Raw genomic sequence first — 16,133 nt, 5'->3', positions numbered from 1 at the left:
AGTTCCACTGAGTTTTACAGCCCCATTTGTAAGCCAGTGAAGACCATCTATTCCTGAGGGTTCACTGAAGAGACAGCACTGCAATCTTTCAGCTCTGGGGCTGGAGATCAGGATGCAGCCATTTTTATTTCGATCCTCTAAAAGAGGCACAGAAACCTTGGAGGAAACAAAAGCCACACAGAGCAACCAAAAACAGCTTACACTGAGCCCAGGCCTCTGGCAAAGGGCAGGGCAAATCCACCCAGGCACAGACACCTGAGAATCAGCATAGCAGGCCCCTCCTCCAGAAGACCAACTGGAAGAACAGGTGAACAGCAAATGTACAGGCCACACAGGATTGTAAAACTCCAGTACTAGGGGAAAATAATATATAGAATTCATGGGTTTTTTTTCTCACAATTCACTTATCTTTCAGTTTAAAATTTTCCTTTTTTTTCTTTTTTCCCATTTCAACTAGTTTATTTTTATCAACTCTTTGTTTTTTACATTTACATTTTATAGATATATTCTTCATTTTGGCTTCCTTTCACTGTTCAATTTTAATTTTGTATATATACATAGGTTTTGCTTTCTTTACAATTTGGTATGTAGTATCTTCTAACACACAGACCAAATTCACTCGGGGTCAAGTGGATCACCCTATTCTGTCCACCCTGTGGGATGATATTCTCTATTACCCCCATATATACACTTTTTTTTCTCTTTTTGTTTTTTTTTATTTTTTTTTCTGGTTTCTGACCTCTTGGGATTTGTCTAGTGTATTTCACTTGGGTCTTAGTTGATATTCTTGATAGTACTTACTTGTTCATCATCCATTCTTCTCTGGACAAAATGAAGGAGGAATTCACAACAAAAGAAAGAACCAAAGGTAATACTCTGCCACAGATCTGATCAATATGGATATAAGTCAAATGTCAGAGATGGAATTCAGGATAAGTATAAAATTAATAGTCGGGTTTGGAAAAAGCAAAAAAAAAAAAAACCCACTAGAGAATCTCTTAGTGCAGAAATGATACCTAATCAAGCCAAAATTATAAATGCTTTGAGATACAGTCTAAACTGGATGCTCTAACAGCTAAGGTAAATGAGGCAGAATTAAGTAACATAGAAGACAAGTTGATGCATAGGAAGGAAGCTGAGGAAAGAGAGAAAAACAACTAATGAACCCTGAGGGGAGGCTTCAGGAAATCATCAATGCCATAAAATGAAAAATATTTGAATTACTGGAAACCCTGAGGGAGATGAAAAGAGAGAGGGCCACAGGTATATTTGAGCAAATCATAGCTGAGAATTTCCTTAACCTGGGGAAGGAAACAGGCATTCATGCTAAAGAGGTAGAGAGGACTCCTCCCAAAATCAATAAAAATAGATCAACACCCCAACATATAATAGTGAAGCTTGAAGATTTCAGAGATAAAGAGAAAATCTTGAAACCAGCTTGAGACAACAGGTTCCTAACCTACAGGGTAGGAACATTAGACCAGCATCAGACCTATCCACAGAGACCTGACAGGCCAGAAAGGGCTGGCATGATAATATACAGGGTAATAAATGAAAAAAACATGCAGCCATGTTTATCTAGCTTGGATAAAATATTGGATACTTTATCCAATACTTTATCCAGCAAGGCTGTCATTCAGAATGGAAGGAGAGATACAGGGCTTCTAGGACAGAAACTGAAAGAATCTGTCACCACCAAGCCAGCCCTGCAAGAAATATTAAGGGGGATCCTGTAACTGAAGAGAGAGCCCAAGAGTAATATCAACCAGAAAGAAACAGAGACAATCTACAGAAACAGGGTATTGTTTAATAAAACCTGTATTGTATTACAAGTAATACAATAGCACTAAATTCATACCTTTCAATAGTTACTCTGACTGTAAATGGGCTAAATGCTCCAATCAAAAGACATAAAGACATATTGGATAAAAAAGGAAGACCCATCAATGCTGTGTAGAAGAGTCATTTTAGACGTAAAGACACCTCCAGACTGAAAGTAAGGGGGTGGATAATCATTTACTATGCTAATGGACCCCAAAAGAAAGCTAGAGTAGCAATCCTCATATCAGACAAATTAGATTTTAAACCAAAGACTAGTCAGAGATGAAGAGTGACACTATATCATACTTATAGGGTCAGCTCAACAAGATCTAACAATTATAAATATTTGTGCTCCTAATTTAGGAACAGCCAAATTAATTTAATTTTGATCAACCAAATTAATTTAATAACCAAAATTTCATAACCAAATAAAGAAACACATTGAAAATAACACATTTATAGTAGGGGACTTCAACATACCACTCAAAGCAATGCACAGATCATATAAACAATGGACAGATCATATAAGTAGATGATCAATAAGGAAACAAGGGCAGGGATCCCTGGGTAGCGCAGCGGTTTAGCGCCTGCCTTTGGCCCAGGGCGCGATCCTGGAGACCCAGGATTGAATCCCACGTCGGGCTCCGGGTGCATGGAGCCTGCTGCTCCCTCTGCCTGTGTCTCTGCCTCTCTCTGCCTCTCTCTGCCTCTCTCTCTCTCTCTCTCTCTCTCTCTGTGTGTGTGTGTGTGTGTGTGTGACTATCATAAATTTTAAAAAATTAAAAAAAAAAAAAGATACAATAAAAAAAAAAAAAAAAAGAAACAAGGGCAGATCAACTCCACCCAGGCAAATGAGACACTGGACCAGAGGGACTTCACAGGCATATACACAGCATTCCAACCTAAAACAACAGAATACACATTCTTCTCAAGTTCACATGGAAAATTCTCCAGAACAGATCACATACTGGGTCACAAATCAGGCCTCAACCAATACCAAAAGATTGGGATTATTCCCTGCATATTTTCAGACCACAATGCTTTGAAACTTGAACTCAATCACGAGAGGAAATTTGGAAGAAACTCAAACACATGGAGGTTAAAGAGGGTCCTATTAAAAGATGAATGGGTGGGATCCCTGGGTGGCACAGCGGTTTGGCGCCTGCCTTTGGCCCAGGGCGCGATCCTGGAGACCCGGGATCGAATCCCACATCGGGCTCCTGGTGCGTGGAGCCTGCTTCTCCCTCTGCCTATGTCTCTGCCTCTCTCTCTTTCTCTCTCTGTGACTATCACAAATAAATAAAAATTAAAAAAAAAAAAGATGAATGGGTCAACCAGGAAACTAGAGAAGAATTAAAAAGATTAATATCCTTTAGGTATAAAAAGATTCATGGAAACTAATGAAAATGAAAACACAACTGTTCAAAACCTCTGGTATACAGCAAAGGCAGTCCTAAGAGGGCAGTACTTTGCAATACAAGCCTCCCTCAAAAAATTAGAAAAATCTCAAATACACAAGCTAAACTTATACTGAAAGGAGCTGGATAAAGAACAGCAAATCTAGCCTGAACCAAGCAGAAGAAGAAAAGTAATAAAGATTAGAGCAGAAATCAATGAAATAGAAACCAGAACAATAGAACAGATCAACAAAACTATAAGCTGGTTCTTTGAATTAATTAAGACCTATAAACCCCCAGCCAGATGTATCAAAAAAAAGGGAAAGGGGGATCCCTGTGTGGCTCAGAGGTTTAGCACCTGCCTTCAGCCCAGGGCGTGATCCTGGGGACCAGGGAAGTCCCACGTCAGGTTCCCTGCATGGAGCCTGCTTCTCCCTCTACCTGTGTCTCTGCCTCCCTATCTGTGTCTCTCATGAATAAATAAAACAAAATCGTTTAAAAAAAAAAAAAAGGAAAGGATCCAAATAAAATCATGAATGAAAGAGGAGAGAGCACAACCAACACCAAGAAAATACAAATAATTTTAAGAATATATTATGAGCAACTATATGCCAACAAATTAGGCAACCTGAAAGAAATGGATGCATTCCTGGAAACTTATAAACCTCCAAAACTGAAACAGGAAGAAAGAGAAAATCTTTTTGTTTTTTTTTTAAGATTTTACTTATTTATTCATGAGAGAGAGAGAGGCAGAGACACAAGAGCAGGCTCCATGCAGGGAGCCTGACATGGGACTCAATCCCGGGTCTCCAGGATCAGGCCCTGGGCTGAAGGTGGTGGTAAACCACTGAGCCACCCCATCTGCCCAGAAAGAGAAAATCTTAACAGACCCATAACCAGCAAGGAAATTAAAGCAATAATCAAAAATCTACCAAAAAACAAGAGTCCAGGGCCAGATGGCTTCCCAAGGGAATTCTACCAAACATTTAAGGAAGAAATAATACCTATTCTTTTGATGCTGTTTCAAAAAATATAAATGGAAGGAAAACTTCCAAACTTGTTCTGTGAAGTGAGCATTAACTTATGATCTCAAAATCAGACAAAGACCTCATTAAAAAGGAGAATTACAGACCAATACCCCTGATAAACATGGATGCCAATATGCTTACGAAGATACTACAAATAGGATCCAATAGTACATTAAAAGGACTATTCACCATGACTGGGTGGGACTATTCCTGGGCTGCATGGGTGGTTCAACATTTGCAAATCAATCAGCATGATACACCACATTAAAAAAAGAAAGGGCAAGAACCATATGATCCTCTCAATTGATGCAGAGAAAGCATTTGACAAAATATAGCATCCTGTGGTTATAACTCTCCACAGTATAGAGATAGAAGGAACATACCTCAATATCATAAAAGCCATCTATGAAAAGCCCAGAGTGAGTATCATTCTCAATGGGGAAAAACAGAGCTTTCCCCTTAAGGTCAGAAACACGACAGAGATGTCTACTCTCACTGCTGCTATTCAACATAGTACTAGAAATCCTAGCTTCAGCAATCAGTCAATCAAAAGAAATAAAGGGCATTCAAATTGGAAAAGAAGGGATGCCTGAGTGGCTCAGCAGCTGAGCGTCTGCCTTTGACTCAGGGCGTGATCCCGGAGTCCCAGGATTGAGTCCCACATGGGGCTACCTACATGGAGCCTGCTTCTCCCTCTGCCTATGTCTCTGACTCTCTCTCTCTCTCTCTCTCTCTCTCTCTCTCTCTCTGTGTTGTGTGTGTGTGTGTGTGTCTCATGAATAAATAAAACCTCAAAAAAAATTAGAAAACAAGTCAAACTCTTACTCTTCACAGATGACATGATACTTTATGTGGAAAACCTGAAAGACTCCACTCCAAAATTACTAGAACTCATACAACAATTCGGCAACATGGCAGGATACAAAATCAATGCACAGAAATCAGTTGCATTTCTATATACTAACAAGACGGAAGAGAAATTAAGGAATCGATCTTATTTACAATTGCACCAAAACCCATAAGATACATAGGAATAAACCTAATCAAAGGGGTAAAGGATCTGTACTCTAAAAACTACAGAATGCATATGAAAGAAATTGAGTAAGACACAAAGAGATGGAAAAACATTCCATGCTCATGTATTGGAAAAATAAATATTGTGAAAATGTCTATGCTACTCAGAGCAATCTATATGTTCAATGTAATCCCTATCAAAATACCATCAACATTTTTCACAGAGCTGGAACAAATAATCCTAAAATTTGTATGGAACCAGAAAAGACCCCAAGTAGCCAAAGGAATGTTGAAAAAGAAAACCAAAGCTGAAGGCATTACAATGCCTGATTTCAAGCTGTATTACAATGCTGTGATCATCAAGACAGTATGGTTCTGTCACAAAAACAGACACACAGATCATTAGAACAGAATAGAAAACCCTTAAATGGACCCTCAAATTTATTGTCAACTAATCTTCAACAAAGCAGTTAAGAATATCCAATGGAAAAAAAGACAGTCTCTTCAGTAAATGGTGCTGGTGCTGGGAAAATTGGACAGCCACGTGTAGAAGAATGAAACTGGACCTTTTTCTTACTCCATACACAAAGATAAACTCAAAATGTATGAAAGACCTAAATGTGAGATGGAATCTATCAAAATCCTAGAGGAGAACACAGGCAGCAACCCTTTGTGACTTCAGCCATAGCAACTTCTCATAAGACACATCTCCAAAGGCAAGGGAAACAAAAGCAAAAATTAACTATTAGGACTTCATCAAGATAAAAAAAAAAACTTCTGCACACCAAAGGAAATAACTAAAAAAACTAAAAGGAAACCTACAGAATGGGAGAGGATATTTGCAAATGACATATCAGATAAAGGGCTAGTATCAAAGATCTATAAAGCACTTTTCAAACTCAAACACCAAAAAACCCCTAAGAATCCAGTCAAGAAATGGGCAGAAGATATGAACAGTCATGTCTTCAAAGAATACCTACACCTGGCCAACAGACACATGAAAAAAATGCTCAGCATCACTTCTCATCAGGGAAATATAAATCAAAACAACAATGAAATATCTATCACCTTACACCAGTCAAAATGGCTAAAATTAACTAGACAGGAAACAACAAACGGTGAGGGTGCAGAGAAAGGGAAATCCTTTTACACTGTTGGTGGGAATGCAAGCTGGTGCAGCCACTCTGGAAAATGGTATGGAGATTCCTCAAGAACTTAAAAATAGAATTACCTTGTGACCCAGCAATGCACTACCAGGCCCCAAAGACACAAAAGTAGTGATCCAAAGGGGCACTTGCACCCCCAATGTCCAAGCAGCAACGTCCACAATAGCCAAACTAGAAAGAGCCAAGATGTCCATGGACAGATGAATGGATATAGAAGATGTGGTGTGTGTGTGTGTATACACACACATATATAATGGAATAGTACTCAGCCATCAGAAAGGATGAATACTTACCACTTACATCAATGTGGACGGAACTAGAGGGTATTATGCTAAGCAAAATAAATCAAACCAGGAAAGATAATTATCATATGGTATTACTCATACGTGGAGTATAAAACAGCACAGAGGATCACAGGGGAAGGAAGGGAAAACTGAAGGAGAAGTCTTCAGAGAGAGAGAAAAACCATGAGAGACTCTTAACTCTAGGAAACAAGCTGAGGGTTCTTAGAGGGGAAGTGGGTGAGGAGATGGGGTAATCGGGTGATGGGCATTAAGGAGGGCATGAGATGTGATGAACACTGGGTGTTATACGCAACTGATGAATTACTGAACACTACATCTGAAACTAATGATGTACTATAGGTTGGCTAATTGAATTTAAATTAAAAAATTTTTAAAAGAGACTTTTTTTAAGATTATTTACTTATTTATTCATGAGAGATAGAGAGAGGCAAAGACACAGGCAGAGGAAGAAGCAGGCTCCATACAGGGAGCCCAATGCCAGACTCGATCCCAGGTCTCCAGGATCACACCCCGGGTGAAGGCCACACCAAACCGCTGAGCCACCCGGGATGCCCTAAAAGAGACTTTTTATTTTGATTAATTACTAAGCCCAACAAATGGGCTTCAGGGTCAGAATTAGTTTGATCCTAACCAAAGCACTGAAATTCGCTGTAACCATTAATGGTTCAGGATTTAGTATTGCCTAAAGTTGACCCAACCAACTTCAATCAGATAAGATCCAACTAGTGACTGAGGAATAGCACTTACATTCCATGGTTAGAGAGGTTCTCCACTGCTGAACATAAACAAAGAAACAAAAAACAAACAAAACATGTAGCCCTTTTTGCCTTAAATCAATAAGGGGAACCAAATTTAGGATGAACTGATGCTGTATGTGGTTTCAGGAGGCTGTGTACTAAGCATGAGAGATTGAGGACCAGCATCTTCAACAACAGGATTGTTTTCACTTGCAGAAAAAGGGAGATGAAGCACAGAGAAGACCATGGATATTAATTAACTACAAACATTGTGCAGTTTGTTGGCAATCGTTCAGTGTTATGAAATCAGATGACACTGAATGCAGAAGGTTAACTGGTGCCTTGTTCCTCTATCATGCCAGAGTTATGGGTGAACTGCTGGAAATTTTTGAAACTTATACAAAAGATTAGTCTTTTGGCCCCAATTCCCATATGAAGTTCCTTACATACCATATCACAATGACATGAAGCCCTCAGTCCTCTCCCATATCTCAGTAGAAAATATTGCAAAGCTTGACCATAAAGACAGTAAGCAGCACTTATCAATAGATGTTTTCAATGACTTCGTAAAGATGACAAGAAGAGAAGCATGTGCTGGTGTGACATCTATGGAACACCAAATCATCCATAACACAGTCTCCCCTCAATAAGACGAATACCTTGGCTAGTACAGAAACTGCAGCCACAATTCACAAAGCCCCTGGCAGTTAGTCATATAGTGAACATGAGGTAGTTATAAGACAAGCATAAGCCAGAGCCAACAGAACCTGTCAGAACTTTGGCTGCCTCTCCAGCTTATAAGCAGTGAAGCCAGAAGGCAGAATTCACAGACCCAAGAGGTTTTGTAGAAGAGAACTGCCTGTCTGCCAAGCAATGAGTTAGGCTACACTGTCCTTTAAGTGGATGCTAGGAGTCAAAGATCTGTCCAACACAGATTACTTCCATCCACTTGGTTTAAAAGTCAAAAGGAAAGCAATAATTAAGTTCCTTATCACACTGAACTCAGTAAAAGGTGAATTGTATCCAGCATTAGGGAGCCTTCAAGGTCTTTGCTGGATGCGGGATGGAAAAAGTGAAACTTTCTAAACTACAGGATTTGTTTCCTGGATGAGTGGTCTCCTATATCAGAAGGGAAGAATGGAGAAAGGGGTTATGCTGGCTTCAGAGAGACAGTTATATTCCAGGCTTACTGAATGGGGTCTTTGCAGGTCCGTGGGTTTCTCTTCCACCTTGGGAGAAGAAGGTGGGATCTGTGCTCAGAATACTGCACAAGACAAATTATAGCTGTACCTGTCCCTCTATCAAGGGACTTGTTTCTCCAGAAAATGGAAGACAAGTAGACTTAGGAAGAGCTTATAACCCCCAAGTCAGAGAAACCAGAACCTCGAGAACTTCTGTAGAGAAGTGAGCTCACATAATTTCAGGCTATGAAGCTAAGTATAGAGAGTGAGGACAGACCAGAGGAAAGCCACTGCCAGGGTGAGAATCTGTAAGGCACAAGGAACAACCAGGGCTGGGATGTGCCACTCATGGCTCTGGAGAGTCCAGACAGAACAGAGGTAGCTGAACTGGGCCCAAACATAAGGCTTCTGGACATAATGGGAAGAGAGCGTCCTGGGGGCTCCTGGTCTTCAAGCTGCAGCAAACCCAAGCTTAATTAATTTGAGAATAAAGATGACCCTGGGCTACTGAAACAATTATCTTCCCTTCACTCCAGCAGAGCAGAGCCAGGCAAATCAGTGTAGGGTAAGAAGGGAATAACAACTCTCTCTTCTAGTTCCCCTTCCCCTCCTGCCCAACCCTTCCAAGAATGGAGCAGAGAGAGTGTGTGGCCCTCCTAGGCATGTCTGGCATAGGCTGGGGGCAGGGCATCCCTGCCTGGTATTCTCAGGATGGGTCCATGGGTCCAACACACATTTTAGTTGGAGATAACAGAATCCACTCTGGCCAGTTCAAGCACAAAGTAGACTCATTAATACATATAATATCTCACAGATTACTGGAAAATCAGAATAAAGATATTCTAGGCTAAGACTCCAAGGACAACCTCCAGATTTATACTACAGAAATGGGTAGCTGAGGAGCTGTGGCCTCTGCCATCATCAGGAAGCTATTCTCAGCTGCCAGCCTCCAAATGACCCCTCCTCTAATATGACCTCTCAAGTCAAATGGACCAGCATATGTTGTCTCTTTCTCCATATAACTCAGTTCCCAAAAACCATTTTCCACAGTGCATCAACCTATTAGAGCTTACCTCATGTAGCTGCTGTCTACTGGGAAGGAAGGCTACACAACATGGAGGTGTTATTGTTGTCCTTTTCTGGATTCTACATTGGGAAGCAGGGTCTTATATTGTAAAAACTTTCAAATGTCAAAGGAGTAGTCAATAAGTGTTGGCCAGTCACAAATGACAAGGTACGACTATGCTGTATTTCTACAATCGGCTATAAAGTTTCCCAAGACTCAAAACCCTAGAAACAGTGTATCTAATGTAATAAATAACAGAAGCCCTTCCATCTCTGATGATATAAAGGCCACAAATGTTTTATCAACTTTCCATTCCCTAAAGAAAAAAAACATAATAATTAACCTGAAGCATTTGAATTAAGAGTCTGTCAACAATCATATTTCTCCTGAATTACAACTTAATTACCTTTACTTTTCACATTGAAAAAAGCATTATTGCAATTATACACACAAATAGCTAGGTATGGATATCTACAGAGACTCTGGTAACTGTCCTTCTTGTCTGGCCTCTGTTGAAACATAAACATTGACATACATAATTTGCCATCAACTCCCACCCTGGACATGTTTACTGATTCATTTTCTTACTGATGATCAAAGGCATACTTATAGCTAACTAGATCCATTAATAATAGTAATAACACCTCTGTAGGTAGAGTTCTCAGAGTACTTATATGCCCTCCCATTGGGCCCCCAATTTCTTATTCACTGTATTGCAGGTGAGGAAAAGAAAATAAAGAATGGTTGAGTAATCTGTCTGAGGGAACTAGTAAGTGACAGAGCAGAAGCAAGAATCTCAGATATCGACTCCTGCTCCAGGTCTTCCCACTCTACCACACACTGCCTCCAGCAGCAAAGCTCACTTGAGATCCATCAATTACCGTACTCCGTGAAATAAAAGTTGACCTGTATGTGCATGCACGCGCGCGCGCGCGCGCACACACACACACACACACACACACACACACACACAAAGTCTATAATAAGTTCTTACTTGTTTACAAGTGGAATACTAAGGGCCCAGCCAGCAGCAAAGTCTGGATATTTAAAAATTGTAGGATTTTCAGAAAAGGCATAATGGTGAATTATTGTAGATTCTTCATCATGTAATGCTTTTCCTAAAAACCATTCCTGTTAAATAAAGATATAAAATGTCACTTTCTTATAAAGACGACGTGATCTCACACACACAACACACACACACACACACACACACACACACACACACACACACACACACTGGAATATCACTTCACCATCAAAAAAAATAAAATCTTACCATTTGCAACAACCTGGATGGAACTAGAGGGTATTATGCTAAGTGAAATAAGTCAATCAGAGAAAGACAATTTTATTATTTCACTCATATGTGGAATTTAAGAAACAAAACAGAATATCATAGGGGAAGGGAGGGGAAAAATAAGACAAAATTAGAGAGGGAGGCAGACCATAAGAGACTCTTAACTATAAGAAACAAACTGGGAAAAAATAAATAAATAAAATAAATAATAAAGAAACAAACTGGGGTTGCTGGAGAGGTGGGGGTAGGGGATGGGGTAACTGGGCGATGGACATTAAGGAGGGCACCTGATGTGACATACACTGAGTGTGGGCAACCCGGTGGCCCAGCGGTTTAGCGCCACCTTCAGCCCAGGGTGTGATCCTGGAGACCTGGGATCCAGTCCCGTGTCAGGCTCCCTGCATGGAGCCTGCTTCTCCCTCTGCCTGTGTCTCTGTCTCTGTGTCTCTCATGAATAAATAAATAAATAATCTTTTAAAATAAATAAATAAACACTGATGAATCACTCAGTGGCACTCTACCTCTGAAATGAATAATACACTATATGTTAATTAACTGAATTTAAATAAAATAAATAAAAATAAAATGTATTTTGAATGTATATCCAAAAAAAATAAAAACTGAAAATAAATAAATGTCACTTTCTTTAAAAAGCCATTTCACATATGACCCAAAACAAAGTCATATCATTAATTTTAGCTAATTAAGTACTCTGGGTGATATAGAATTAGCATGGGTTATTACTTTCTAAAGAATTTTAACAAAAACATAATTAATGCTCTATGGTAATGAACATGACATAATCTTTACAAAGAGAGTAATTTAGTTTATCAACAAGATGAGCAAAATATTAGTCATCATTATGCCATAGACATATAAAAGTGTATTTTACAGAAAATTCCATACCAAAATGCTATTAAGGCAAAGAAAACAAGTGTTCCTTTATGCCCTACTGAGGTTTACAAAGGAGAATCTGAAAAATTCTTTCCAGAATTAGTGTCTATCTTATTCATTTATTCATTCATTCGATTAACATTTATTATTGTTATCAATTCACATTTGACATTTATCCCACACCAGGTGGGAACGCAGCTTACACAATAGCAGGGAAATAGAAAATCAGTAAAGTAGGGTCAGGTGGTGACTGCAATATGCTAGGATAAAAATAAAACCAAGTGCCTGGGGACTTCCCTGGAAAGAGAGAGAAACCTCTCGTGAGCTAACAACTGAACTGAGAATAAACAATACCAAGGAGCCAGCTAGGTACAAATCTGGGGAAGAGCCATCAAGGCAGTTACTACAAAGTCCCAAGGTGAAAGCAAGCTTGATACATTTGATGGAAAAAGAAGTCCAATGAGGTAGAATATACTGGATATGGGGAAACATGGTATAAAAGAGACAGACAGGAGACGGCCCAGGGTGGATTTCAGATGCCAGTGGGGAGCAATGTAGACTTTACTCCAAATGCAGTGGAAGACTGCCACTTCTGGCCACAACAGAATAGCCTGGATCAGACTGGCTCTCCCACTGAGAACAAGCACTAAAGCTGGAGAAAAATACTTAAACCAAATAATTAAGGGCATCAGAAAACAAAAACAAATAGTAGATGAGGGCAAATATCCAAGAGAGAAGAGAAGCCCATCTATGAGAACACTGTAATCACCTCCTTTTACCTTCAAGGAATTTACCAGTTGTTCCCATAGCAGAGAAGGGCACACCACAGAAAGCAGCATCTGGGACTCCACAGCCTTGCTGGACTGAGAGAAGGGTTGGAGCTGGAGGCTGCCAAGAAGATATTTAAGGATTTAAGAGGCTTAGAAGGATCCAGATTTAAGAGGATCCAGAAAAGTGAGCCCCAAATACTGCATGTGATTTCTTTTCAACTCCTAGCCTGGGAAGGAAAAAAAAATAGAAAAGAATCAAGAACCAAGTGGAAAGGAGCAGGAGAGAGGCTAACTGCTGATCAAAGTCTTCAGCAGGGGTACTGGGGAGCCCAAGGCCCATGTACAGGGTCTGCTGGAAGAAAGAGGTCTAGAAGTAAGGGCAGTCTGTAAATAGATCTACCTAAACAAGGTCTACAACTTAGAAGAATATTAAATCCTCCTGTAGGCACCGATATCATCCACCACCTCTTTGATTTTTTCATGTAAACTATCTGGCATTTAGCAAAAAGTTACCAGGCATGCCAAGGAACAGCACCAGAACAAAAGCAAAGAGAAAAATGAGAAATAGAAAGATACACAGATAAGTACTGCAGTTATTAAAAAAATAAGTAGAATTCACGGGATCCCTGGGTGGCGCAGCGGTTTGGCACCTGCCTTTGGCCCAGGGCGCGATCCTGGAGACGCGGGATCGAATCCCACATCGGGCTCCCGGTGCATGGAGCCTGCTTCTCCCTCTGCCTGTGTCTCTGCCTCTCTCTCTTTCTCTCTCTGTGACTATCGTAAATAAATAAAAATTAAAAAAAACTTTAAAAAAATAAGTAGAATTCATATATTTAAGGAAATTGGTAAAAAGATGAAGAATTTTATCAAAGATCTAGAAAAATAAAAACAAGTCAAATGGAAATTCTAAAACTGACCAATGTGATAACCAAACTTAGGAATTCAATAGGATATTAGACACAGAACAAGGAAAGCTTAGTGACTTGGAAGGTAGTAAGTCAGTAAACACTATTGTGTGATACACACACACACACACACAAAAAAAAAGAAAACAAAAGGAGGAAAATTGAGAAAAGAGCACTAAAGCAATATGAGAAACAGTGAGAATCAGGTCTAAAACATATGAAATTAGGAGGCCAGAATAGGAAGAGAAAGAGAATGGAACTGAATCAACATTTGAAAAAATAGAGGCTTAGAATCTTCCAGAACTAACAAAAGTCACCGAGCCATAGATTCAAAAAGCTCTATTAATACCAATAAAGTACAGAGGAAACCACATAGCGGCATATGTTGGTTGAAAAGACCAAAGATAGAGAAAATCTTAAAAGTAGCTTGAGGGGAGAGGGGTATACACATTTCTTTTAAAGGAATTAAAATAAGACATATGGTTGGATTTTCAATGGAAACAATAGAATGTAAAAGGCAATGGAACATCTCTACAGTGATAGAAGAAAATCACTGCCAACCTAAAATGCTGAATCTAGTGAAACTATCTTAGTTGCAATGGGAAACCAGTGGAAGTTTCTGAACAGATGAGTGGTATGATCTGAATTACCAAGAGGCTAGATTACTAGGATGGCAAGAGTAGAAACCAAGAGACCAGCAAGGAGACTCTAATAATTTTCAAGGCAAGAGATGATGGTAGCCTGGACCAGAGAGGCAGTAATAAATATGGAGAGAGGATGGAAGAAGGTATATTTTGGAGGTGGAGTCAATGAGATATGCCAACATAGGATTGAGAGAAAAAGAAGAATCAATCATGAGTTGTAGGTTTTTTTCTCTGAGCAACTGGATAGACTGTGCTGCCATTTCTGAGATGAAGAAGACTAAAGATGGGAGAGGTTTGAAAGGCGCATTAAGTTCAGTCTTGTATATGTTGAATGTGGGTTCTGATTAGACAAGCAGAGGTATGGAGTAAGCCGTCTGGTACAGGAGTAGGGAGCACATGGCTCACTCCCTGGGTTCCTTCATACTCTGCTCAAAAGTGACCTGATACCCTGTACAGAATAGTAAGCCCACCCCCAATCTATCCCTTATCCCTCTCATTCTTTTTGTGCTCTGCTCTTACTACCATCAGACGCTGTTTGCATTTTTGCTCCTTGCCTATCTCCCCCTGTCACGAGAACATCCCCCTCCTTAGGAGGGAAACTGTCCATTTTGCTGCTATGGACTGCTATATCCCCACCAGAATAACTAACATGTAATAAGTGCTCACTAGTTAAATGAATGGAGCAAGCCCAGGAGAGCTTCAAATGGCAACCACCCTGTTAGAGAAGTTTCTCTAAAAAGTAATTTCATTCAAGCTTCCTAAATTCTAAAAGTTTTGCATATTTTCTCTGTTATCCAACCATCACCAACACACTCCCTGTTCCTGATCAGAAAATAAAAAAACAGGCAGGACAACATATTCTCTCTTCTGATTGTGAAATTGTCCCAAATACCTCCCAGACCCTTGGTTTTGGTCAATTCACCAATAGGTCATAACTGAACCTGTGTGCAACCCATCAATACAACTGTGCACTTAGGGTATAGAGCTACATCATGATTCTCTTGATTCTCTTGATATTTTATGGATATTTTAAATCATCACTGGGCAAGGGGGATAATTATAAGGTAAATGGCTTTGGCTTAAGAGAGAAATTCAAGATCTTTTTAAAAAATCAGTAACATAGGACTTTATCAAACTGCTAAACATTACCGAATATGAAAATCATCACATTTAACATACCATATCAATATAGCTTGTTTAAAAAAATGCCTCAGGAGATTTTCAGTACATTGCTTGCTAATCCTTCACTGTTATAATTTCCTGCTGCAAACATAATTTTATGCAGAACCTGTTTCTACGTTTTAACTCCTAGTGGCAGTGTCCAGCTATTACCCAAGGAATAGATTGTTTAAGATTGTTAAGACTGTTTTCCAATATTTGGAGGGGAAGGGGTTATTATCTAAACTAAGGGAGAGGGATGCCTGGGTGGCTCAACGGCTGAGCGTCTGTCTGCCTTTGGCTCAGGGCATGGTCCTGGGGTCTGTAATCGAGTCCCACATCCGGCTCCCTGCAGGAAGCCTGATTCTCTCTCTATGTCTCTGTCTCTGTCTCTGTCTCTGTGTGTCTCTCATGAATAAATAAATAAAATCTTTTTTTTAAATAAAAATAAAAAAATAAACTAAGGGAGAAATTTATACAAAATCTGTGGAAAGAGGCATTCCCTCATCCTTCTTAACAACTTTCTTAATATATAATAAAAACAATTACATAATTGTAATTAAGACAATTACAATCAAGATAAACTGTAAAATAACAATTCAGACAATGTTCTACTAGTATCTTAGAATACTCTTTACCAGCACCTGTGTTTTACCTCTATTAAAATGTCAATACATTTCAGCAAATGCACACTTATATTAAAAGCATACAGTGGGGAAAAAAAAGAAAGACTTCAGCAAGATAAGA

General features: G+C 39.5%; 1 protein-coding gene across 2 annotated transcripts in view; it reads right to left on the bottom strand.

Annotated features, from left to right (window-relative positions):
- The window catches only part of B3GLCT (beta 3-glucosyltransferase), a 127,398-nt gene that overhangs the window by 64,168 nt on the left and 47,097 nt on the right, over positions 1 to 16,133 (bottom strand). For both annotated transcript variants that reach the window (XM_055317462.1, XM_055317461.1), the window contains exon 7: positions 10,710 to 10,846. In XM_055317462.1, the coding sequence (XP_055173437.1) occupies positions 10,710 to 10,846 (137 nt within the window). The remainder of the gene's footprint in view (positions 1 to 10,709; positions 10,847 to 16,133) is intronic.

The sequence above is a fragment of the Nyctereutes procyonoides genome, unplaced genomic scaffold, assembly GCF_905146905.1.
Source record: "Nyctereutes procyonoides isolate TBG_1078 unplaced genomic scaffold, NYPRO_anot_genome, whole genome shotgun sequence".
Classification (NCBI taxonomy): domain Eukaryota; kingdom Metazoa; phylum Chordata; class Mammalia; order Carnivora; family Canidae; genus Nyctereutes; species Nyctereutes procyonoides.
This window is presented reverse-complemented; position numbering and strand designations above follow the sequence as displayed.